Source organism: Cynoglossus semilaevis, chromosome 15 (genome assembly GCF_000523025.1).
Source record: "Cynoglossus semilaevis isolate Cse_v1.0 chromosome 15, Cse_v1.0, whole genome shotgun sequence".
Taxonomy (NCBI): domain Eukaryota; kingdom Metazoa; phylum Chordata; class Actinopteri; order Pleuronectiformes; family Cynoglossidae; genus Cynoglossus; species Cynoglossus semilaevis.
In genome coordinates, this window is record NC_024321.1 from 2,563,731 (window position 1) to 2,590,451 (window position 26,721).

At 39.7% G+C, this 26,721-nt stretch overlaps 1 protein-coding gene across 10 annotated transcripts in view; it reads right to left on the reverse strand.

Moving 5' to 3' along the window:
• Window positions 1–26,721, reverse strand: part of atp8a1 (ATPase phospholipid transporting 8A1) — a 99,041-nt gene that overhangs the window by 12,105 nt on the left and 60,215 nt on the right. For all 10 annotated transcript variants that reach the window (XR_003052104.1, XM_008326523.3, XM_025063501.1 and 7 more), the window contains 10 exons: window positions 25,954–26,018; window positions 22,906–23,078; window positions 20,647–20,830; window positions 17,997–18,107; window positions 12,251–12,325; window positions 10,203–10,325; window positions 3,572–3,650; window positions 1,948–2,009; window positions 1,612–1,668; window positions 1,320–1,427 (listed from right to left, as the gene is read on the reverse strand). Coding sequence is in view for 9 of the 10 variants with exons in the window: in XM_008326523.3 (XP_008324745.2) it covers window positions 1,320–1,427; window positions 1,612–1,668; window positions 1,948–2,009; window positions 3,572–3,650; window positions 10,203–10,325; window positions 12,251–12,325; window positions 17,997–18,107; window positions 20,647–20,830; window positions 22,906–23,078; window positions 25,954–26,018 (1,037 nt within the window). In the remaining variant the exon portion in view is untranslated. The remainder of the gene's footprint in view (window positions 1–1,319; window positions 1,428–1,611; window positions 1,669–1,947; window positions 2,010–3,571; window positions 3,651–10,202; window positions 10,326–12,250; window positions 12,326–17,996; window positions 18,108–20,646; window positions 20,831–22,905; window positions 23,079–25,953; window positions 26,019–26,721) is intronic.

Below are 26,721 nucleotides of genomic sequence, written 5' to 3' on the forward strand. Positions count from 1 at the left end.
CATCCACTGTTTGTGACTCACACAGTGTAACAAAAAGGACTTTTCTAAAAGCCAAGACGACTTCGGAATTTAGATCTGATCATTGTGATTTATATTTGAAGTGACAGTTTATGAAAAGATGAGCGGGTGGCCACAAAAACGGGAAGATTATTTCTTCAAAAGTGACAAGAGTGACAAGAGCTTAATATGAGTGTCAGTGTGGAAAGTTGTGTCTATATGTGGCCCTGAGATTGCTGTGAGATTGAAACGTTAGAACAGGGGTGTCAAAACAATCATAACATAATTACCTAAATATTTTCCGGAACATGAAGTGTTTGTGTATTTTGCTTTATTTAATTATTATTTTAAAAAAAGCATCAAGTGGGCCGGACTAAAACCCCAAGCTAGTTTGGCCCGCGGCCCATAAGTTTGACACCCCTGCTTTAGGGGGTAAACATGGAACTGCTACAATCAGCTTTAGCTTAGCCCCCATAAACTTAAAAAGCATTGGGTCGTAGAAGATGGTTGAATGAAGTGTCAGGAGTCTAAAATAGCTTCTCCTTCATGGCACTTCCTTCAGTGTTAAAAAAAATGGATGCAATCATTTTTCAGTGACAGAGCTGCTGTGCCGCATCATTAGTTTTTCCTTTCCCCTTTCTCTCTCTCTCTCTCTCTGGAAGCTGAACTCGACTCAGGTTGTCTCAGGTTTCTCAGCCCACAGTGTAAACGGTCAGATCTCTGGCTTGCGTTGCATAATGACTTAATAGGAGCAATTAGTCCAGTGTTTGTGTTTCTTCTGCCTTTTCCTCCGACTCTAGAGCTCAACAGGTGACATGGAAACTCTGAGGCATCGGGGAGTTCGAGAAAAGAAAGGTTAAAGTCACTGAAGTTTACACTGGGGACCAACTGGAAACTGTCCGAGTGATTATAGGTTGAGAGTCCAGCCTAAAAATGTCTTTTCAATTTCATTATTTGCTGTAAGAAATGTCCACAGGAAGTCAATTAAAGCCTGTTTCACGGCCCGTTACCAATTTACCAGGATAGAATTGAGGTGCAAGTGCTGGTAAACAACAACACAGCAGTGAAGTGTTAACCAAAAAGACGACACGGTTGTGAAAACTGTACAAAAAAACAATCAACTCGCATATAACAAAAATGTGTACTAATGCATTTTTCTTTTTACCCTTGGGTCTATGTAAAAACATGAAGCACAAAAAGGTGACTGTGATAACAAGGAGCTCATTTTTAAATTGGAGACTGAATGAAAATGTAAAAAAGTAAAAAGCCTTTTATGGTGTTGACACTATTTTTTGTGACGGAATAGATTTTTTTCTTCTTACCTCTCCTGACATGTCTGGAGCCAGAGGGATGAGCGGCCACAGCGAGGAATAAATAATGAAGAAAACCACCCACAGACCAATGCTGCCCCATATGGCAATGTGACTGAACTGCATGGGAAGAAGCAGACAAATCGAAGGGTTAAGATTTTACATTTTTCACATCATATTACCTTTTCCAAAATGTACACCATGAAACTGTTGTTGCATCCACATACCACTATACCGCTAAAATAAACATACACTGTAGGAGTGGATGAAGAACCAGAGTACGATGGAAGAATCACCAACTCACCATAGTCCACGATGAAGTTTCAAGACCAGCTTTTAGACAAACTGTGATGACGACGAACTGTTAAGAAACAAGTCATCAGAACATTTAATGAGTCTTCCTTTAAACAAAACATCAACGTAAACAGAAAGTAAACAGTAACAGAAGTCTGTATTTTCATTCAATACTACATTAACACAAGTCTGTATTTTCATTCAATACTACATAGAAAATAATCTCCGGTAAAAAAAACATCCATGGAAAAAAAAAGGTCATATTTATTCAGAAATGATAAATTTCCCTAAACTCCCACATTTAAAATGCAAAACAGTTGCTGCTAAAATGATTGGTGTTACTCACTGTGTAAACCATGTTGCCTAAGAGCAGATAGTCGGGGGTTCTGCCGTTGCCAAAGACTGTATCTGTGGAGGAAATCAATAATGACAGCTTTTAGACGCTGAGGCTTTATCTGTGAGACTTCTCACTCTCACTCCCACTGGCTGATCCAAAGTCAAAGCAAAACGTCAAACGCAGAGATTCATTTCACTGTATCTCAGTGTGAACTCTGGCTATTCGAGTCCCTGTTGGAGAGCCAGCTTTACACGCAAAGATGTGGGGAAAAAAAGAGTGAAATTTACATTTAAAAAAGTGGTCAAAAATCACATCGTGATCAAAATCAGAATATAATACTCACTAAAAGAAGGAGAAGGTTGAGTGAAAATAAGTTAAATGTAATCCTCAAATTGTGAAAAATTAACATGTTTTTACTACAGCGAAATTAGAATTTGAGAAGCTAATGCTAAACAACAATCAACCCTTTTTAAGTTGTCTTTTCAGATGTTTTTGAAACAATGATCACTAACCCCCAGCTATTGTCAGGCTTCTAGAGTCTTACTAAATTGTATTATTTTTGCTCAGTGCCAATTAACTTCCAACTGGTCTCATGTGTATTGTGAGCACTGAGGCTTCACTGACAGCCTGTCACTCACAGCGCAGGGACTCGCTGCCTTTTGTCTGGAGAGCAGGCCTGAGCTTGTGTGGTCCTCTGCTCCGTCCAGCCTGCACTTTTAAAAAGATCCCCTCTATACGTGTTCACACCCAGACCAACCCTCCGTCTCAGTGTTTATGAACTCCCAAAAGTATGGGGAAATTCAGCGGGTTAGAAAGCTAAAGACTGAGAAAAACAAACATTTTGGGTTTAAAAAAATGTTTCTTTAATATGGAAAATATGTAATACCAGGCTAAACATTAGCTATTTTGATGTGTTGGCTAACCTTAAGCTAGTAGTTGGCTACGAGCTTAACTTTTGACTATTTGAAGACTTTTAGCCATCTTTATAGGGTTATAGCATTTGAAGACTAACTTTTAGCCATCTTTATAGGGTTATAGTTAAGGGTCAAATGTTGCTGCTTAGTTTTAGCAATTGCCCAGTTTACTTTTGGTTATCAATTTTTAAATAATTTGTAGTTGCTGTTGGTTAGCTAATTATCGTTTGACTAGCTTTGGGAAATATTTCATTGTTGCTACATGTCTGGCTAACTTTTAGTCATCCGTGAGTTAGCTTTTAGTTAGGTAGGTAAAATCTTTGAACTTTTTCTCCAAATCTTTGTTTTTTGTGTATTATTGGTTTAATTATCTTAAGTCTATTTTTATGTTCAAGCTAAACAAAAAGACAGAAATTAAAAAACGACTGTTAAATGGTTATTTCTTTACTAAATATTTTGTTAAAATGACAACAATTTTAGTTTTTTCAGTGAATTTTAGAACTGTTTTCCTGCTAAACAAAAAGCACTCGAGCAGGTTGCTGTGCAGACCTGCAGTAAAGCAAACCCAAAAACGTGCTTGTTAGTGTACATCCTTCTTCTCTGGAGCACACACATGGTTGTGATTGCGCGTGTGGACGGTTGAAGACAGAACTAATTAAGACAAAGTACGTGTGCGTCTGAACGTCCTGACTCTCCATCAGCCTCTGGGAGCTACTCACCGTGTCGGAAGGCCTGAAGAGGGAACCAGAAGAGAATGACAGAATGGAAGAGGCCGTTCAGACAATGGGCCCAGAAGACCTGTAAGGGGAAAAAAAGGAGTGGGAAAAGGATGGAGAGGAAGGAGGAGGAAAGGGAGGGGTGAGAGGGGGAGGAGGTTGGAGGCAGCAGATTCCGAGAAAAAGGAGAGAGAGAAAGAAAGAAAAAGTATTAGAAAGGGTGTGTGGGGAGCTGCAGTCTTCCCACTGACCCCTGACCGGGGCCCTTTGTGCCATCCCAGTGCAGGGCTAAGTGGTGGTTTTGTTGGGGGCCCCCTGGCTGAATGCCCCCCCTGCTGACAGACACGCTGTATATCCTCTGTGTGTGTCATGGGGGAGAGAAGCTGCTGAGAGTGAGGAGCAGCAGTAAGAGCCCTGAGAAACATAGCAGCATACAGGTGGAACTAAGTTTTTTTTTTTAGATATAACGTCACGCTTTAAATAAAAGAGAGTGAAAGGTCATAGCAGTGTCTATTCACCGTTTCTATATTTTTGAGCCAGCTAAAATAAAATAAAAAATAACAAAACACTCAAGAGGGCAAGAGAAATCAATCACCATCAATCATTCAAACCAACAACAGTGATTTTTTTTTAACCAAACAAGATATTATGGTTTTAAACTTTTAGAAAATTGTTTTGTATGTATTTGTTTTTCTTAGGCATTTTTGCTTTTCTAAACTAAAGGAAAATGTACTACCAAGAAGAACAAACTTATTTCTACAGCGAGAAACAGAAATGGGAAATAAAAGCAAAAATGAGGTACACTGTGAGTATCTGCAGGAAATGTAATGTATGTTAGCCACTAAAACAGAGACTGTTAAGGAAAAAAAAAAAGCTGGACCCAAAACAACATCCAGGTTTTCAAACGCTGACATCAAGACAGAAATGGAAACGTTGACTAAGGAATCTGGAAAGTTGGGTCAACTTTTCTTTTTGACAAGACGCACTTTACATCACATTTACTGGACCTGAAGGCAGTGAAGGGGCTCAAATTGCATTCTTTGTTACTAAAGCGTTGATGGTGATATTTGATGGTTCAATGTAGCTTACAACAACTAGGAAAAGGCAGGGCGTCACTCTTAGAACATTTTAAAATAAGTGGTTCTTTCAAATGAATGAGTTTGTAGAAATAAAAAAAAAATCTCTCCGTTATGCGCACGCATCTCAGGGGGAGACTGGCAGGTCTGACAGAGATTAAACACTTTCTGTGGTCATTATTACAGGCCTGGAAATAGTGCTGTGGTCCACACCGAGTTCTGCTTCACTGTGCTGTGTGTCTGAGAACATGCAGACTGTTCGAGCAGCCTCTTAAATCAATCCTCCCACTCCGAAAACCACTGTGTTTCATATTTACATTATGCAACGGCGGAGCCAAAGCAAACACTAAAGGGCGATGTAGCATGAAAGAGCCGTGAAATCCATTCTGCCAGAGACCTAGCCTGCTCCGCACCGCTGCTGCCCTCCTTCCTGCTGCGTGCTGCTGACCCAGACGCTGCTGTTAATTCTGACAGAACTCAATTTAATGACTGTCGGAGGAAAATTTAGAAAAACTCAACACATTTTAATCTTCACACACTGCGCGCACTCACAGACCTGGCAGAGGGAAATAGGGCCTTTCAACAACTTCAGCAGACCTGTCATCAAAACATAAACCAGGACCGATGTCAGACAATCGAGATGCTCAGACACCTGAAAAGTTAATTTACGGCCAACTTCTCTTCTTGTGAGGTTCTTAAGGAGACCCAACACTCTAACTTCCCAACCACTCTCTGGGCTTCGCTTTTGGAATCGGATGACTTCTTCTTTCCCCTGTATATGATTCATGTGTAGGCCTGAGTGTCTGTGTGTCCATATTTAACACGTAGTGCTTCAGATGGAAATACTTCCTTTCACAAAGACAGAGCTGCCTTTATGTCGTCTTTAATAATTAACATAACCGGCTGTTCAAAATGTGAACCCCTGGGTTTGTTGTCAACCATGATTTCTTTATCCTTTTAGTAGGTGGATTTCGGCTGAAGCATTAGCTGTGTGCTAACGTGCTAATGGCTGAAGCATTAGCTGTGTGCTAACGTACACGAAAAGTACATGCCCCCAGGGCAGTGTTTCCCAAACTTTTTTCTGGGGACCCGCATTTAGAAGTCCTAAACCATCGCGCCCCAAGTCAATAGACATTATGCGCAAAATCCTGGGAAACATGATGCGAGACGACCCAAAAAAAAACAAAACAAATGCTTGCGACCCACCTGAGGGTCGCGACCCAGTCTTTGGGAAACAATGCTCTAGTGCAGACGTCCTAGAAGGTGAATAACTTGATTTTTGCAAGTCTGAGCTCACATACTGTACATATGAACCTATGTGACTCACCCATGCTAACACAGTGGTAACATCATAATGTAGGCCATAAAAACATCAGAAGAGTCTGACTTACCCCTGGCAGCCATAATGAAGGGCAAAAAGGTCCCCCAAAAAAACCAACAAAAACGAAAGAAAGTGAATGTAGCACAATCCACCGTAGATGCTAAAAATGCTGTTGAATTACCACTATCTTAAAAAAAACAACACACTCGCTGCTAGCTGATGCTATAACTACTCAGACAGTTCAAACTTTTAATTTTGCCCCCACACCTACGTACTAGAAAACACGTACCAGGGCATGAGAACCTAGTACCAGTCAGAGTACTGTTTAAGCCATACATATTGATTAATAAACTCTGAACATTAACAATGGACCCCGTCTCAGCGGGCTGACCTCCTCACCTCCTCTACAGACCAAACAAAGTCCTGCAGCAGTCGACCCCCACCCTCAGGATTACCTCACCCACTCACTGTGTACACAAAACCCAATACACAGAGGCAGGGTGGGGAGGGAGGAGCAGCCCGCAGCAGAATAACAACTCGTCTGCTCTGACTCAAACCTCCACATAATTATCACTAATGTTACAATCACACCTTTATGCCAATTAACCCCCCACTGACCAACTCAGCCCCTCATCAGCCTCCTCCTCCCCCCTCCCCTTCAACAACTACACCACCCAAATCTCTGCAGCCATGCCGTGATGTTGTCTCCCTCGGACAACAGGTTCTAATGAAATCAATAAATGTTCACAATCATTTGTTACAGTATGATCCTTCCTCTCACCCTGCAGCCACCCTGCCCCCCCCCTCTCGTATCCCAGCCAGTTGCTAAGGATCCCGTTTTCGATGAATACCCACTCTGTCTCTTTGCGGGTCTCCCTAATTGCCAAAGAAGAAAGAAAAACATCCACGAAAGCCAGCAATTAATATCAAGGCAAACATTTCCAGCTCTGCTCACCACCTTCTGTGTCTGTCTGAAGAAGAAATGTGAGGAAAAAGCGTAGGTTTGAGAGGTTAGTGCTGGTTAGCGTCTGTAAATAATGTGACCACAGAGAGGGAAGTGTGGTTCAGGAGAGTTTCAGAACTCAAGTGTCAGGAATTTAAACTTTAAACAAGGACCAAACACCTAATGCCAAGTCCCATTTAAGTACTTTCCAAATGTTTCCAACACCCTGTTAGCTCCATCACTCTAAAAGGTTCAATGTCTCCTTGGACTGAAGCATTATTGTTATTATTATTATTGTAATATCCTGGCGTTATTATTAGTCAATGTCTTTTTTTTCTCCAACTTTTTCATAACGCTTTTGTGATGACATTAGGGCAGAGGTTCCCAAAATTTCCCATGTCATGGACCCCAAATAGCTTCTGGCTGGAGACCCCCCATTTCAAACCCACAGACAATGCTACAAAATATGTAAAGAAACATCAACTTTTAGAAGGTATTTTCTTATTTTATTCCCTCTTCAAGAATTAATTTTATAAACTAATGCCAAATGCTATTGTCTTAAGACATAAGACAGCTAGTTAGCTGAGGAGCAGAGTCGCTTAATAAAAAATTAAATAAGTAATAAAATTAAAAACAGAAAACTATTGAATTCTTTTTTCTTATCTTTTCCTCCTCCTAGCGCCCCCTGGCAGCCCACACTGCACTAAAGCATAATTTCCAAATGCATCATTAAAGTGAGCATCACGTAATTTAGATTCCATATTGCTGTAGTCTGCAGGTCTGCAGCTCCAGTTTTGTTTGGCCTGGAGTGTGACCTGCTCTGTCTGGTGCCACAGACTTTGTTTGTTAGTTTTCCCCCGCTGCTAATAAAGACGTCTGCTCTTTTCCTCCAGGAGGAGCTGGAGACTCCTGGACCCTCCTCACAGGCGTGGTGACCCAGTGAGGGCAGCATGGAAATGGATTAAAGATGGATTGGCCGTGGCGCTCCGGGGCAGAGGAGGTCAGATAATTTGGGAGGAAGCAGCAGAGAGAATCGTAAAGAAAGGACAGAACAGAGAGAGTGTGTTCTGTTATTGTGTTTCGGGGTTTGCAGAAAATTGTGCAATTTGTTTAAGTGTGAAGCTCTTTTGTTGTCAGGCGGACTCTGTCAGATCGATTTTAAGGCACATCAGAGCAGACTGACTGTCACAGACCACGGTCAAGTTTCTCTCATTATCATCCGAACCTGTGAAGCAGTAAAGGTTTCATCTTTAACTTTTAATAAGAAAAGTATTTATTTTTCACATTCTCTAAAAAACTGTGAAAATGAGTCAAGGCTCTAAGATAAAAGCAGAAATTCGCAGAGACTAAAGTATAAACTGAACTTGAAAAATTGGTTTTCTACATTCTCAGTTTAGGTTCTCTCTATCTCTATCTATCTATCTACCTATACATCCATCCATCCATCCAGCATCTATCCAGTATCAAAATAAAATAAAACTCAAAATGCTGTTGCATCCATCCAGTATCAAAATAAAATAAAATAAAACTCAAAATGCTGTTATTGTATGTTTTCTTAGTCAGAAACAGGACTGCACACGTTCAGTAACCTTAAGTTACAAAGGGTTTCTGTGAATCAGAAATATTTATCCTTACCGCTGCTCATTTCAACCGTGTGTTTGGTTGAATGTAAGGTTGTTTATTTCCCTAGTTATTCTCAATCTAAGTCATTATTAATTATTCCAAGCCAGAAAATACTTAAATTGAAGTATGCATTAGATATTTAGATGAAAATAAAGCTGGACTTTGTTTGGGCCAAATTTTCCAACAACCCTAAGTGATGAGTGGATCAGGTCAGCAGGTTCTTTTGTGTGGTTCAGATTATGCGAACTGAAGCTGTTTGTGGCGAGGTGAGAAAAGCAGAATGACTGAAGGGTGAGGCTTTAACATTCACGGGTTTCTAACAAACGGAGTCTGAGGCAGTGTAAGTGTACGTAGCCCTCAGTTCATATGTTGTGTTTTTAAGGTTGAAAATAAAATCGAGCTGGAATCGATTTTCATTTTTAATTATCAAAATAATAAAAACAATGTTGCAATTAAAATAGCTTAATATAACATTATTATTTTAACCTAATATAAAATATTAGGTTAAAATAATTTTAAAAAACATTTAATTGGCTTTAAATAAGTGTGATGTTACATTTTAACTTCCTTTGCCACTAACTTAACTTAATTGTAGAAGTCATAAACACAAGAAAATGTATTAAAGTTATTTCATTAATACCAATAACATGTAACGTATATTTAGAAGAAAATACCAACAACTGAAAAGAGATAACTCGAAAAAACATCTAAAAAACCTAGAGCAAAAGTAGGTAAAGTTAGATCAAGTTACATAGTTAGGTGAAGTCGCTCTGAAAAATAATCTAAAAAGCCTGCAAAACATAGTCACGCCTGTGTAAAAGCTGTGAATAACATCTTAGTTTTAGATAAATCCATGGAAACTGACCAAATATATGAGTGTTTGTTGACGTTAGACACCAGCTGAGTCGTGTAAAATTACCAGAGTAGCTGTTACCGATACTGATACTGTTCTGTACGAGTCTGATAATAAATCGTCTTTAGAAAAGCTGTTTGTACGGTTTATAAACAAGAACTAAAAGTCATGGAAACAGATTGAGTCAAGGCATACATATCACAGAAGATTGAGAAAGTGGTTATTTTGAACAAATGAGGATCTTTATGTGAGAACTAGCGCTGTCAAATGAATACAAATTTTAATCTGATTAATCACAGCTGTGGATTCATCCTGATCGAAATCTATCATCATTAATCACCATGAATCTGTTTAAATTAACAATGTTAAACATGACGACAAGATTAGTTGGGGTGTTTTTTTCTGGATACTGCTGGGACAGAAAGACAATTGTTTTGTTTTATCTGGATACTGCTGGGACAGAAAGACAAATAACAGCCGGTAGATGTTATATTTGTGACTGATTTAAAATAGGGAATCATTAATAAAGAGAAATGTCAAAAGAAATGTGCAAAAATACATGTTAAATATTTAAAGAGTTGTTGGAAGTTACTCCTCTAACTCTATGAAACTTTTTTCAGAAAGACACGACTTTCAAAACTTACTACTTATAGTTGAACTATTAACTACAGCTTAATGTGATACAATAGTCAGCCTGAGGATTAGCCAAAGCTACAATATGTAGCAAAGAGACAAAAAAAAGTGCTGCCAAATGCTTTCCACGAAATTGCTTATAGAGTTGCCTAAACTGAACATAAGAGAATTTAAACTTGCTTTACCTTGGTGTTGAAACCCATGGCATTCTGGGAGGTTTTGTACAGTTCGGGATATTTCAGCATATTCTCCTTCCTGCAGGAACGTTCGAATATTCCCAGAGTGAGAGGAGGGAGGGCTGTGAAGAGCTGGTGCACAAAAAACAAACACACAAAACAAAGGTAAACACACTTTTTATTATTACTAGATGGCTAATAAAGAGTGAATCTAATTTGTTGTTTTAATTCAGGCCTTTTCACATGCTAACTTTTAGCTCTTTCAGCTCAGTTATATCATTTTAGTAGTTGCATCTTAACTACTGTGTTTCATAAAGACATTAAAAGCCCCCATTATGGATATTTAGGAACAAATTCATATATTTCAAGTATATTTTACCTACAGTCCCCACTAATATCTGACTCTGCTCTACAGGATATGGATGGGTGTGTACGTGTGCGTGTCCATATCACTGCTCACATCTCCATATGTTACCATTTCTGGCTGTGTTTTTACTTTACTTTATCACTCAGGACCATTGACCTCTAAAACCCTTCAGGGTTGTTTTTTTTAATATTTTGATTTGTCACGCTTGGAGGCTGTTCATGTGCAAAAGTCATCTCCCACTGACATCTGCGATACTCCTGAGTGAGCAGCAGGTATTTAAAGGCTGCTGAAGTGTCATTTCTGAGGGCCGCTGCAACGTTTGGTAGAAGAGCAGCTGCTGAGAGAGTGGCCATTGTGTTGTGTTGCTGTGGTGAGGAGGGGATTGTGGGTAAAACGGTTTGGGTTTCCCTTTAGGTCCATCTGGAGTGGGAGTGGGAGTCTAAGGCTGACATGCTCCACTGGACTCCTTCCTCATTCAGAGGAAGATCTCCATTGAAGGGAGGATTCAGCTCAGCGCTTTCAACCGACTCCCTCTGAGAGGCTGGAATTCAGCAGGTTTATGGACAAAGTCAAAAACTGAAGAAACTTTTTTTTTTCAGTTTTCACCAAGTTCTACTGTATTGCCGGTGTGTTTAGGTGGTGGCTTTTTGTGTTGATCACTGAGCCTCAGATATGTTTGTCTCCCTCTGGCTGATTTATTTTACAAGAAAATAAAGCAGTCAAAAAACAAAACCACTGACCAAAAAGTGTACCTAGTTTAACTTTGGTTAATCAAACAAAATCTTAAATTATTAAATTATCTATATAAGAGTAGACAAAAATTTTAGGCAAGATAAATGGATATTAGTGAAGAAAAGAAACTACATTTTGAGTAAGTGTTTGCAAAGCAAAAAAAAAAAAAAAAAAAAAAAAGCAAACAAAACACACTCACACAAATGCATAGGTGGCAAAAAAGGGTCCAGTTAATACACAATACACATTTAGGAATAGAAAAGGTCAACTATAACTAGCCAAAAGCCACCCATGTAGTAGCTAAATGTTTCTAAGATTGCTACAATGAGGGAAAACAAATTTAGACGACAAATAAGTATTATCACAGGTTGAGTAGTTATAAGTTGCAGAGCAGTACCTGAAATTGAGCAAAAATAAACATAACTTCAATTTGGGATTAACCATGAATGTGGAAATCGACTTATGTATATCTGACTGGATTTGCTTAATCAAAATAATAAACACTTTTTAAACTTTTTTTTAAAGTACTTGACCAACGCCATGGATTTACATGCACTTTTCATCTCACTCGAACCGTGACAGATGTGAATTGTGTGTTCATTAGGAGTGTCCCTGTAATCGTACCCTGTGGGACTCCCTGCGTCAGCATCCATCTCAGTTCCTGTTCCACTCTTCGTGTTCTTTTTATCATTTAAACGTAGCAGCCTGTGCTAACTGCACCCTCTGGGGTGAGCTGCATTGCCACATGTTGATTTTGTACATTCAATACATCCTTCAGAGCACAGGGGGACGCAGGGCTGCACAACAGGTCATAAATAAAGTAGGGTCTTCTTTCAGGATGGCAATGACAGGCTCACACATTAAAGGTTTTTTTTTGTTCTAGTGCCACAAATCAGTGCTGTGTCAAAGGGAACCAGGGGTGGGGAGTATTTGGAAAATAAATCTGATGAACACTCACCACATTGTACAGGCCGATGCACCACCGTTCAAACAGAATCTGACCAGAGAAGCCATTGACAAAGGCAAACCAGATCTAGAATGACACAAAGAAGCAAATATTATGAGTTAGAAACACAGGAAAGTCTTGCCAGAAAATACAATCACATCTGTAGTTGTGAAATAGCAGTTACAATTGTTCAAATTCATTTTTTAAACTACAAATTCTTTGATAAAGTTACCAAATAAATATAAAAAAACCCAAAAGCTTTAGAAGATCTCTCTGTTGAAGGTTTGATTGTAAAAGGACTATTTGTGGCTGCTTATAATTCCTAACAACATTTTTTAGTAAAAATAACCCCAAAGAACATGTAACCTCCAAACTTCACATCAGGTGTAGTAGTGTCAGATTGATCTTTTAGTAAGAAAAAGGCTTCCGTTTTGCAGACTTTTCCAAATAAATGATTAACGATGAATGTTAAACTATTATCTTTTGCAGCTTTACTGATCAACTTTTCTCTTGTCCTCGCATTAAATTAAAAAAAAAGCGTCCACTCTGTCCACAAACTAACCATCTACTTTTCAGCTGCAGCACATTCTTCACTGCTTTAAAGATGGCCGACACTTCAAATAGAGGCGGCGGGATCCCAGTCTGACAGGGATAATCACACAAAGATGGGCTGTAGCTAATTCATCACTAACCCTAGTTCAAATGGTTAATTTTGGTAAACGTTTTTTTTTTCTCGTTACGTGAAGAATGTTAACTTGATTATCGTACAACTCTTTTTTTCACACTCCTTGAAGTACGCGTCTACAATCAACCGGCCGTTCTATCAATGCCATGTCTTTTGAACTTCTTAAATAAAACAAAATGGGTCAGACAAAAAACCCCACAGATGATTGTAGGAAATCCAAGATTCTATCAGAAAAAAAAAACCCACAGATGATTGTAGGAAATCCAAGACCCTCAGCATTTACTGATTTGATCACAGGTACGCCAAGCAGACATATATCTAGTCCACTGTTTTTCTTCATAATCTACCTGCAGACAGGACAGTGACAGACCAGGTTAGTTATTGAGGCAGTTGGGTCTGTGTGGGACTCTGAACAAAGGATTCTGTGATGTATTATGTCATTAAAAGCAGACAGGCGTAATATGAACCCTGCACTGGGCTGAGATTAGGGTTATCACTATATCTTGTTTGGTCATGCTTACCTGCAATGCAATATAATGTATGTGAGAAAACCAACAGGAAAATGGAAGCCTTTTGTGAAATCCAGTCAAATGGCTTCAGTGATTATGGACTATTTTGCATTGTGGAACGTTAGAAATGTATCCAGACAACATGGTGTCATACATGGAAAAGATACCAAGAATATTAATTCTTAAAGATGCCGTAAACTTGTTTCTTAGCATGAAAAAACTAGCAACAATATGAGGAATTAAGGTATGCGCATTTCTACGGAAAAAAAAAAACAAACAAACAAAAAAAATAAATAATTTTGAATTCAGGTTAGTAAAATACAATGAAATACATGGGGAAAAAAAATTTAAAAACGACAACGATTAACAACAGGACTTGGTTTTGCAGACACATCTCACTGAAACTTTGATTCTAAAGACCCTAAAATTCCAGATTCCTTTTTCTAAAGAGGCGCAGTGGAGTTAACCGGTGGTTCATCAAACCTTTGTCTTTAAAATTTAAAAAGTCTCCACTCTCAAAAACAACCCAAGGTTGATAACAAGATGACTGTTCGCTCTGAGCTGTGAAATAGCCCGCTCTTCTTTTTGCTTCATTTAACTTCATTATGAAGGCATGAACTGCCACAGACTCTCAGACTGGGACAAAGGCTGCTTTGGGGCCCAATCTGTCTCTGCCACTGTCTGCAGGGCCAACACCAATCTGCCAGTGGTCTTTAACATTTAAGCATATGCATGGGAAATAAATGTGTGTCAACCCCCCCCCCAACCCCTGTACCGTCCCCATCTGCTCTAATTCACTCAGCAATGGTGGACCTGCTGGTCATCTATAGTAATGTCCAATGTTTGCGAATGTGACACCAATCACAGACCAACCTTCATTCCATCAGACTCGGAAGAATGAACGGCACTAAAGACCAAAGAGATGATATTACTAGAATTGACCTTTAATTAATACACGGGGGCAGCATTATCCTTAGTTAAGTCACATGGTTTCAGGAACTACTTCCTGCAGTGGAAACTGATGCTTGTTGATTAACTTTGGGAGCCCTGGTTTCAGGTTTATGTAGGATGGACAGTCTATCTGTTGGAGTCTCTTAATAGTTTGAGGTGTTTTAGCTCTTGGTTTCTTGGGGAATACTTTCAGACACCGTTGCTATGGGTTAGAAGAAGCCCGCACCATGAGGCAGGTTCAACTTTTAATGTGGCAAGAGCAGTGGTAACGAGAGGCTAGCGGGTAGGTCAAACTGCTGAATTAATTACAGCTCTGTTCAACAAGAGGCTCCGAGCTCATATATTGTTGTGCTAAGTTAAAAAAGGCTCCTATTCATAGCATGTGGTAACTGCTTCTGTGTAAGTGTTTTGGCCTGGTCTTCAGGCTTCCCAATAGCTTCTCTTTCTCTCTTTCTCCTGCCCCTCTTCCATCTCTTGAGGGACAGATGCATTGATTTGCTCATTAGGGGAAGTACCCGGCAGGATTTTTCCTCTTCTTTTCTTCTCCTCATTGAGTGCCACTCAGCGCAGGGGTGTGGCTGGCCTCTCTCCCCGACTGCACATCATGAAAACCAGCAGTGGAGGGAAGCGTGAGCTCAGAAAAGAGGGATTGGGCAGCGGCTGGGCAAAGGGGAAAGACTTGTTGCATATTCATCAGCCGATAAAAAAAAAAAAAGAATCATTGATTTCAAGGCAGCTCTGTGGGTCTGGATTAGAAGTAGCAAAGGGGTGGATGGTGGTGTATGACACTTGATGAACCTGAATAAAAATCCTTTAACTCTAAAATTCAGCTTTGCATCTTCAACAAAAGGAAATCAAGCACAAATCTAAGAATGAAGACGAAGAATTAACAGTTAATAAAAAAATATGTGGAGCAGGAAACCCGAGCTGGTTACTGTAAGATGAAGAATTAACAGTTAATAAAAAAAAAAGATTTGAAATATCTGGAGCAGGAAACCCGAGCTGGTTACTGGTTACGAAGCCAGTCACAGAGCCCTCATTCATGGCGAGTAGCTTCACCCTAAGCCAATGTGAATGAGCTTTCATGTAATTGGCTCATAAATGCCACTTGTCCATCAGGCTCCCGTGTAACACTGTCACTCAAACACGAGTGGCCAGCTGGAGCGGTCATTCCAATTGTGTCACTGTGGAATGTTTTCGAGAAGACTCTCTTCTCTTGAATGTGGCTAAAACATTCACTTAAGAATAATGGACGCCCGAGTTACAAATAGAGATGCTGTCCAGGTGTGAGACAAGACCTAAGTGTGAAGAAAGTCTGTGAGTATTTACTGTAATGGCTAATGGGTTAGCCTTCTCTTCTCTTAGCCTAGGTCTCTTAGCCTTTTTGGCCTGTTTGGTCCAGTTCATAATAACAGGGACTATAAACTATATATATTGTGATTGGGCTCAGTGTCTTTTTTTAATCTTGGTCTAATAATCTAAGTCCAATATGCTTTGAAATCCTCGATCAAGAGAATTCAGTCTTAGTGTATGACCTAACATACGACTCCACTGACCACAACCTCGTACTTGCAAAGCTACTACATAAGCACTAGCTTTGCGGTGCTAACATGAGAAACAGCTAGCTGCACTCTGCTGCATGCATGCATGCAAAGTTGAATTGAAACAGTGGAACCTCTTGCCTCTGCTGCTACTCCGGGCTAACGTTCTTTGACTGGCACATGGTAAACACATGGACGCTCAGCCTTGGTCTATCTTCTGTCAAAACGTTCAGGACAGTTCACTTCATGCGGATGAAAAATGGAGCGTTCTTTGGATGTGCTTTTCAGTGCATCTTAGAAATGCCGACCGAAAAAGCTGCCATTCACACCTCACCACTGAATCAAAATGATCGTCTGATCGATTTCTAGAAACCTTAAACAATCACACATGTGTTATTCTCATCACTTCGTTCATTATATTTTAGTTGTAAAATCATTCACCCTTTCCCTAAGCCCAGTGTTCAACTCCTGAAACCCGAAGTGTGACTTGCACACTGTAAACGGCACAACGGGTTTGAAGTTCAAGTCAAAATTCCTGTCAAACATCCTCGATTGGAACCATGCAAGGTAACCAGGGAGTCTCTGAGAAAGACATGCACACACAAAAGTAAACCTATTAGTGTAACAAACACAGCTTGGACTCATAGCCCGCGGTGGCTCCCTTGTTACATGTCAGGGAGGAACAAAAACAGGGACATTTGAAATATTGCAGCAGCCAAACATCCAAGAAATGTCCCATTGAATCCCTTCAATCCCCTCAAGGAATGGAACAGGGAGGCAGGAGGGGGGGAGAAGTAATGTTTTCAAAGGGTAACAAAAGGTGTGTCAGATTGAAGCTCAGCCCGCAGACAGAACTATACATGTTCAAGTTCTAATAGCAGAGAAATATGTTTGAAAAGAAACCTGGTAGTTTTTTTTTTTTTAAGAATTACTGACCAGGTTTTGATGTGGTGTTTACAGTATGCAAAAGGTGGAAATACTAAGGATATAATAAACAGACACTTTTTTGTGTCATGACAGAAGAACCTCTGCAACATATTTAGGGTTTAAAATCTAGGACTGAAAGTAGTTTAAAGTGTTTTTGTTAGCATGCAGACCTAATATTACCTTTTCCCCGCAAGGAGTAGTTTTCACTTTGTATCTTTGATGTTAATTCTCTACTTTACACAGTGAAATTAGTAAAAAAGCAAAGCACATTTTAAAATGATACAACCTTGCAACTAAGGCTTTGCTTTTTCTTACCAAACCTTTAGCTTAGTTATATTACCACAACATCTGTAAATGTGTGAAAAAAACAAAAACAAATAACGTGTTCATTTGTTTAGGTTTTGCGACTTTCTTTTCCTCAAAGCTTTTTCATCGAACCTCTGGTACAAGGTACCTCAGGTTTTCTGAGAATAAAAAAAAAAACGGCAGCATGATCAAACAGCTGCAATACCTTTAACAGTTAGAGCTCGGAAAAAGATCAAGCTGCCTCTCTCACTTTGAGGTCATGATAAGGCATAAAGAGACGTGCTGGAATGTCAGCAGTTGCCCACCGATTATCCACAGCATATAAAGGAGAATGAGGACGTGGAAGGAGGAAGTGTCTGTGAAGTGTCACAGGCTGCAGATGAATAAAGCAGAATTATAAAGTGATGGTGCATCTCTGACAGGTTATGTGGTGATGATATTTTCAAACATGTGGTTGATCCTTTCTGGCGACTGCACTGCGAGGTCAGGGAACGCCGGCCAAAACAGGAGTCAGAGGACGGGCCTCCTGTAAATCACAATCTTTCTGTGTGTATTTGATCCCATGAGTATTTTTTTTAACCCGTCTCTAGTTATGACATTTTCAGCACATTTTCTAACCTTAGTTGTTTTACAAATAAATCAACCAGTCAGGTCTTTACATCTCTCACTGGTTGAAAAAATAGGCTGTGATACTGTATGTAGTAACGATTTTGAGGGTACGAAGTTTCTGTCTTGATCACATCCATAGTTAATAGTTGGTACTTCACAATATCTAAGGAGTACCGGTGATAGTAGCTTCTACTTATAGGAGGCACTCAGATCATTTTCATGACAATTACCTCAATGATGTAGAGGACGATGTTCTTGTAGAAGCAGTACAGGATACACTTGGCCACACGGTTGTAATTCCACGCTCCGTGGACGAGGAGCAGATTCTTCAGGTACTTGAACTGTGGGTGAAGGAAGTGAAGGGACAAAATGAATCAATAAAACCATGTCTTTGTCAACTGCGTTCGCTAATGGAATAAAACCTCAAATGTCTTTGTCAACTGCGTTCGCTAATGTTTCCTGAACTACACACACACACAAAATCATGAAACCATCCAGTGATTGAGGTATAAAGCAGTCGCAGGAACATCAAGATGAAGGCTAGCGGCGGGCCTTTTGTTGTCCTCCAGCAGAGGCTTTACAGACTGATGAGACATTCAGACCGAAGCTCTCGCTAACACATTCCAGAAATGTCTTGTCAAAAAGTAGTCAAGAGCGAGCTTTGAGCCGGGGAAAACGGAGGAGTTCGTAGGACTGCGCTGTTGCTCTCAGAGGACTCCAAATAATAGTTCAATTGCTTTGTAATTACAGCACCGTTTAGAGACTGTGGACAACTTACAATTTTGGGGGTAATTTCTAGCTGATAAGTGTGATTACAGTGGAAAAATCCACTCCCAGTGCTTCATCACGCCAGTCACTGAGTGACAAAAGCTACCTCCGACCATGCATCGGGCTGTGGAGGTCTACAGAAACCATCCAGCAGACTTAGCCACGACATAATGCCTCTATGCCAGCTCAAAAAAACCCCATAACCTTAGGTAAATCTTAGAATAAATTCATTAAAAAATAATAAATAAATTCATTTGAAAAACTTGATAGAAGAAGTTTGTCCCATATCCTTAGGTCTGGTTATCTTCTCTTTCAAAGCACAGCAGAAGCACTCAGTGCTGTCTGACCTTTGAAGCGGTCACTCAAACATCAGTTATCACTGAGCACAGCTGATGACAGATGGACAGCAGAGGTTCCTCAGTCCAGAGTCAAAGAGATCAATAGCTGATCTTTTTTTTTTTTTTATAAACACAATGACACATTGTGGTTTTTGATTGGTGTTTAAAATGAGGAAATTCATCTGACAAGTGAATCTGATTTAGCAGTAAATTACTAAACGCAAACAACACAGATATTGTATAAATCCATTAATAGTATAAACTAAAACATTTTTTGACTACATTTTGTTTGAAATTATATTAAAATTAAGCAAAAATCAACGCAAAAGTTGATTACGAAAGTTCTTACCAATAATAAATATAATAAAAAAATTCTCAAATGAGCATTGCCACTTCTGCAGGAACTTGGGGGAGCTGTTTAGCTCTATTGGCTACATAGGCTAGCAAAACAAACGCAGCGGTGCCACATCATGAATGAACACAACAATGCATTTTGCCAGAACAAAGAGTTCACCTGGTTCTCAACATCAACACAAACCACGTTAGAACCAAAAACGTTGCACAACGTCTCAGTTCTGCCTTCACTTTTCTCTCTGCAAATTACAGTAAATGTACCGTTACGCCAATCTATGGAAAACACGGCTGAAGGTCTGGAAGGTGTAATTTAATTTGATGCTGGGGACACAAGCTAAATGGATTATAAGAGGCCAGCTGTCTCTGGGAGACGTACATGTTCTTCATGTCCTGTGGATTAAAGAGGGCACTTAAGACAAATCTAAGTCTGCTGAATGGTAATTGGAGAGAGAGCTGTGTTCCTGCGCTCAAAAGAGCCCGTGGCTGTAATACAAACATGCTGTACTGAGTGGCCTGCTCGTCCGAAAGGTAACAGGAACTTTCTGTTACTCGCAGGTATCGCATGACACGACAAGATTTTAGACTAACTGGTAACCAGGGACATAAGTATGTTTTGAAGTAGCATTTTTCAGGGGTTTGTAGCTGTATAGTCGTGTGAGGAGTTAGGTGTCAGCCGCTGCCTGTTCTACAGGTGTTACTACTTCACTGTACAAGCTACTGCCCCGACAGATACAACAGCTTTTGTTACGCAGGACAATGTGGCAGAGTATCACTCTCACACTTTCACACATTACACTTGAGGAGACAAAGACACGTCTGACAATTGATGGAATCTGGCTGATGGCAGGGTAGGAATTGTCATCAGTTTCAAAGCTCGACATGTTCCGATGAGATTTAGATTTCATTAAGCATGCTAATGGGGATCGAACCCAAGATCTTCTGTGTAAGGCAGATGTGCAAGCAGGTGTGATAACACACTACGGAACCACAAAGATAAGAGATTCAGATTCTATCTTTATTTTTGGACTTGTCAGTAATAAGGGTTTTGATATTAGTAACCCTATTGCTGGCTAACATTTCTTTTTTAAAATTTTTGGCAAAAGTATGTCAGGAAAAACGTCATTTTTTTTCATTATAGTGTCATTTTTTTATGACCTGCTGTATTTTTTGGGATAAGTTTTATTAACTTTTTAAGTTGAGCTAAGCAATGTCTAAAAATATTTTGGCAATGAAGTCTTTGTAACTGGGTTTTTCATTAGCTAGGTTTTGAAAACAGTTGGCTAACATTAGCCATTTACTTATTTTTGTTGAAAAAGTTAACCCAAGACTTTGAATTTTCAGACACGTTTTAGCATTTGAGGCTACATTTCTCAATATCTATGTCTCTTTTTTTTGTATCTTATGTGTAAATTCTGCCCACCTGAGCGATGGAGTAGTCCGACGAGTTCGCCGCCTGCAGGCCTTCATTGCCTGAGATTCCCACTCCGACATGAGCCGTCTGGATCATCCCCACATCGTTAGCGCCGTCACCGATGGCCAGAGTAATGACCTTCACCTGCTTCTTGACCATCTCCACCACGTCCGACTTTTGAAGAGGAGACACTCTGGAACGAAGAGCAGGAGTACAAACCCAAGAATGAGCATTTATTTACCAGTATGAACAAAGTAAACAGCAGTGATGGGCAGGCGTAAACAAATCCCAAACTGTAACATCAGTAAAAAATATCAGCACATTTCTAATGTGCCGAGAAAAGGACGTTGAATGTGTAAGTAAGAAAACCAGACGCCGTGGCAGGTCACCTGGGCCTTTGCTGCCATTTGCACACAACGGTCCACCTTTGGAGAGCAGTAAGTCATTCTGAGCTGTTAAAGGTCTCCTGGTGACCATTACCATCCAAGCTCAGAGCTTTAAGGACAGTCAGTCTTAGGCCGACTGACGGCAGCCTTGTACAAAACTGTGCAAGGATTGGGCAGTTTGGAAAAGTTTACATTCAGTCAAGTAATTTTGAATTGTTCGTTTTGTACGATTATTAGAGTCCACAGTAACCACGCAAAAAACCCCAAAAACAAACAAACGAGGTGATGATGATCACTACCAATGCGTGAGAAAGGGGGAAAAACTCTGGTACCAAGGAGAGGTCTCATGGCAAGTGTTGAGAAAAGTACCACATCTGTCAGACTTGGGTTTCAAGATTTTTAAGCTCTATAGAAGAAACACAATGAAACAGCAACGCCGAACACAAAGGACACCGTACGCAACCAAGGAAACTAAATGGAGCAAACATGAGGCGAGCAGCTCCATCGGGTCCGAACTAGCAGAAACATATCTGATCCAAGAACACCTATACAGTATACTGTGCTACGAATTCTCGTTGGATGAGGTCTTAATAAGGACATTTCAGCCAAAAAAGCGAATACATACTTTAACATGGAAACAAAACCACATGACTCAACAAAGCACTAAAACACATTTGCAGAAAATGGCAACAGTTTAATTGGACAGAAAGGCGCCAAATATTTGCGTTAGCTCTCGATCCAGCTCTTCGTGACATGGCTTTTGCAGACTTCCTTTTTCTTCTTGTGTCCATAACCATTAGCAGTTATTTCAGTTTATTCTCTGTCCTGCTCAGCAGCAATGACTAACCAAAAGATGTATAGTTTAACTTCACTGTGGTAAAGACCTGCAACACTGGTGGTCTCCACTCCACTGGACTGAACGTGCCGCACTTCTGATGATTTAATGGTGTTTAAATTATAGACAATGACTGTTTGCGTGACACATGAAGGTTTAGAGTTGACACCGACTGATGTGAACTGTGACTTCTCACACTCAGACGGACAGTGTCCTCCTGGTACTACCCTTTTTATAGCGTCACTTTTCAAACTTTTCGAAACAAAGCCAGTTATTATGTTGGCTATGATAATGATGCTAACTTTTTAAAAATACAAACAGCGTTGGCGCTGGTCGTTGGTTGGGCGTCTTTCTAAGAAGACTGATAAGAACATGTCACAGTGATGTTAGGTGATGCTTACAGGTGATACTACCTGGACATCTGTAACCTTAAAAAATATTTAAGCATTACATCATTTGCATAATGACACAAACATTTTTTTTTTCATTTATAAAAAAGTAGTACATTTTTAAAAAGTATTTTTAACTAGACTAAATATAGTTCAAAACACTTAAAACCAAAGTAAAAATAAAATAAAAACAACCCCAGAAATCATTCCAGGAGGAATGAGAAATCTGCTGCCCAACACAGAGTAAACTATTTTAATCCCTCAATAAAGACTGTAAAACTTATACTTATCTCCAGAGACAATGTTGTGCAGTAAATTCCTGTAGTTAACAGTGTTACACTGACGTCTGAATGTAATCCTGCAGTAGAAAAAACCCATTGCATTAAGTCCTGTTGTGAAAAATAAGAGTTTTTGCTGGTATTCTAAAAAAAATATCAAATATGAATCTTAATTTTGTTCTTTTTATTTGGTCTAAAAAAGTCAGGAGTTTTCCTTCATAAAGTTATCTTTAAATCGATAACATCCATACTTGACCTTCTATTAGAAGGATTTATATTTGACTTATGTGCCAAAAATATTTTGTCAACATTTTTCTTTTGAATTTTGTCTTTCAGGTTTACTTTTGTGATTTTATTGTGGTATGAGAAATAAATCTGACCTGCAGCAAATGACAGCTTTACATGAGAGAGCCAGGTCCAGGAAGTACTGCCTCACACCGAACGACAGAGCGTATTTCAGAGTCTTTCCATCGATAATCAGAGCAAAGTCGTTCTCCTTGTAGAGGGCATCTCCCAGCATTCCACAGTGATGGCTCAGTAGTTCCCTGGTTCCCTGTGGGACAGAAAACAACTTGCGGTCATCCTTACATTTTACGCATAATTCCAAATGTTTAAAATGGTAAACTACATAGAGAATTTAGAATTTAAATAAAGATATTCACTTGATGTTATTTTATTCTAACTTTTTAACACAGTCTTGATCTGTTAAGTCTCAGATCTACCTTCATCTAATCTCTACGTGCTGCAGAGAGTCTGCTCTCTCTGCTCAGGAATTCAACGTTTTTATGACGTGTCTCAGGTTCATCACAATTCAAACCCCAAACATTGGATGAAAACGGAGACAATCTCCACAGAAGGATCAGTTTTTCTTCACATACATCACAGGCGTAGTTGTGACGATGACTGATGACGAAGGTCTATAAATAAGAGTCTGACAGGAGGATTTACTGTCCTGGTCCGTAGAGCTGACGAGTGAGGGGATGAAGCTGTGAGATCACCATTCTGTCCTCTTCTCCGCAGATGGAAAATACATCAGGAAATGAAACCTGTCTTTGGCCTGGAAGCTATTACTGCGCTATGATGTCAATGTCTTCAATGACGTACAAGGTACATATAACAACATCACCTGTTTTCTAATGTTTAGCACAGATATAATGTAGCACAGGTGAGCCCCGGGCTAACTGTGGCACCTGGGACGTAGTTCTGTTACCATTTTACAATTGGTGACATCTTTGAACTATTTGGCACAAAATCATATTGTTTCACTTTCGGCTACATATGAGCTACGTGGCTAAACATGTGTTACTTGTGCGTTAAATACAATCTTTCTTTCAAATGTTTTTGAATTAAGCTACATTTTATAGATAGATAGAACTTTATTAATGTTATGTATATATGTTAACATATCAATGTTATATGTTATATATTAATTTTTTTATTTTGATTTGGCAAAATGTAAAAACATAAGCCTGATTTGTTTATGCTAAATTTTGCTTCTGTAAGTGTTTTGTTCAAGCTGATAAGTCATACGTACGAGAAAGAACTTTCTGTCTGGGCCCCGATCTATTTATCACTGTGTGATAAGTGTAGTTTACCATTTCCTCTTCCTCCCCCTCATATTCCCACTGAGCCATTTTAGCCCTAATGCTACACATCTTCTCTTAAAAACTCTTTGTTATGGCTATGATGAGCGGCTGACGAGCTGGTGTTTAAGTCCTGGATCGGGAATGCAGCGTCCATTCAGAAATCCATAAGTGCTTCCCATAAAGACTGAGGTCCATTGTTGATATAGGCCCGAGTGAGTTGAGCCTCCAACAGGACGTCACAGTCATGATGTGGAATCTGGACATTTGTATGGGCGTAATGACAGCGACGGTCTGAGACTGGAGCAGATGTTCGCGCTTTCGCAGTCCTGACCTTCATCTCATTGGAAATACGATATCTTGACAGATCGTGAATAATAAAAACAATGTCCAGATAATTTGGTACCGGGCCGCAGTGGGACACACTAATTTACTTCATTCAAAGATAATCCAGCTATACCCATTTACTTTTTTCAGTCAAAGATAATCTGACAATGATGTCAAAACAACAGGTCATTCAGACTCTGATACTGACAGAATTACGTCTAAAAGATAAAAGATTTATTAAATGATCCTTCAAAGATGGCGCGGTATTGACGGCCGTACAGAAAATATGAGAATGATTGATTTCTCTTCAAATGTTGTTGTCCTTATGATTAATTTAGTTTTGTTCACCCAGTACGGTTAGTTTACTAAATGATTAAACAGACCAGGTGTGAATGAATTATAAATGAGTGAATTTTACCTCTGACCAAACACACAGACTGAGACCCTGGGAATTTAGTTGTGTAAGTGTAAGATTTAGTACCGGGGAATTTTTAAACCTTGTCCTCCCTTTGAAAAACGCAGCAGTGAAATAAAACATTCTCCACCTCCTCTGTGCGAAGCAAGAGAATTCTCAGAATTAACAAAGTATCATAATCAAAGAAACTGTTTTTTTTTTCTTTTCTTTTCTGTTCCTTTCCCCCTTTTTTTCCCTCCACCTTGAATGTTTTCTCTAACTTTCTCATGTAAACATCTGCTCTACCACAGGAGAATGAAAGCTGACATTTCAAAGCATCGCTTTATGTTCTCTACCAAGGCCCCCGCCCCAAAATTTTACCTCCACTTTATTTGTCAAGCTTAACCAGCGGATGACAGAGTGAAGCCCGTCCATCATCGACTCCTGATGCCCCCCACCCCGCCCCCCCTGCTGGATGTTTCCTCCTCTTCCCCCTTCCCTTCACTGCCTTCTCTCTTTTTTCCCCTTACAGACAAATTCGATGTTCTTCTCCATCTGTGGCTCCTTCTCTGGAGTAGAGTAGCAGGAACTCATGCCTTTCAATGTCAGAATCAACAGACAAGGCTCTCCTGGCGGGGGGTCAACCCGCGTCTCGGCTGGAGTTTTTTGGTTTAAAGGACTCCCTGTAGACTTTTCTTTTCGGTTTATAAACAGAGATTAGGAGAGGAGATGAGGGGATTTTATGGGTCAGAAAGGAGTGTGTGTGTGTGTGTGTGTGTGTATGTACTTACGATGAATGTACATTCACAGTTAGTTAACGTTAATCTTAAAGAAGTAAAACGTTGAAGTTGCTGAAAATTAGACATTATTACTGGAGGCAAGAGTTCTAGTAGTAAAATCTAACAAATGGGCTTTAATTTGCTTTGTTGTTGCTAACATAGCAAAACTATAAGATTACACCCACTGATTGAGTTGGTCAAAAACTGGTCAAATCATCTTTGTCCTCTACGATAGTCTATACTATTAAGATATAAAACGTTTTGTCCTCAATTATTCTCCAAGCCTTAACATAAACGGGTTGTAAGCAGTTCAAAAAAGATTTGAAATGTTGAAAAAGTACTCACATCAAGAGTGTCTTCATTGAGGACCAGCATGCCCATGTTCTTGGTCAGCAGTTTGCAGGAATGACCTACAGATAGGACAGAGTAGAAGGTCAGATGAAGGTGACTAAACACATAACTATCATAACCAGGAAATTACAGCTTTGTGGTGTGAGTTGGTTTAACTAAAAACAGACACGTTACTGTTACGTACAGTAATATGCAAGAATTTCAGGCAGATTCACTTCATCTCTTTTAATTCCCCTCTCTTTAATCATGAATTTCAGAGTTTACTTTTATGCGCCGTCTTTAGCTCTGTAGCCCTGGAAGCTGTCATCGTCAGGCACAGGAAATAAGCCATCTACCCTGGCTGACCAGGTCCAGGAGTGTGGCTGCTCAGCAGAGCAGAGCACAGATCACGGTCAGTGACCGCGCAGCTCCGCCTGCAGTCCCAACATGGGTGTTATGTTGTCTTTCCTGCAGTTTAACCCAGTTGAGAATGAGCTCTCCTAACCATGTGTTGGAATGTTTTGTTTTTGCTATTAAAGGAGTGGTTAGACATACCAAGGTAATCACATGAAACATGGGATGCAGCATCGAAGCCTACAACTTCAAGGCAGCTCGACTCAACGTCTCTAAATCTACGATTCCTGCTATGTCTGTTCTCCAAAAGAAAACCAAACCTCCGATAAATACCGGTTGTGGCCATGTCATGGTTCAGGGCTGTTTCTATTTAAGCTAAAACTGGGCCATTCATTTCTTCAGCTATTTTCCTGAAAAGAAGAAAAGTAG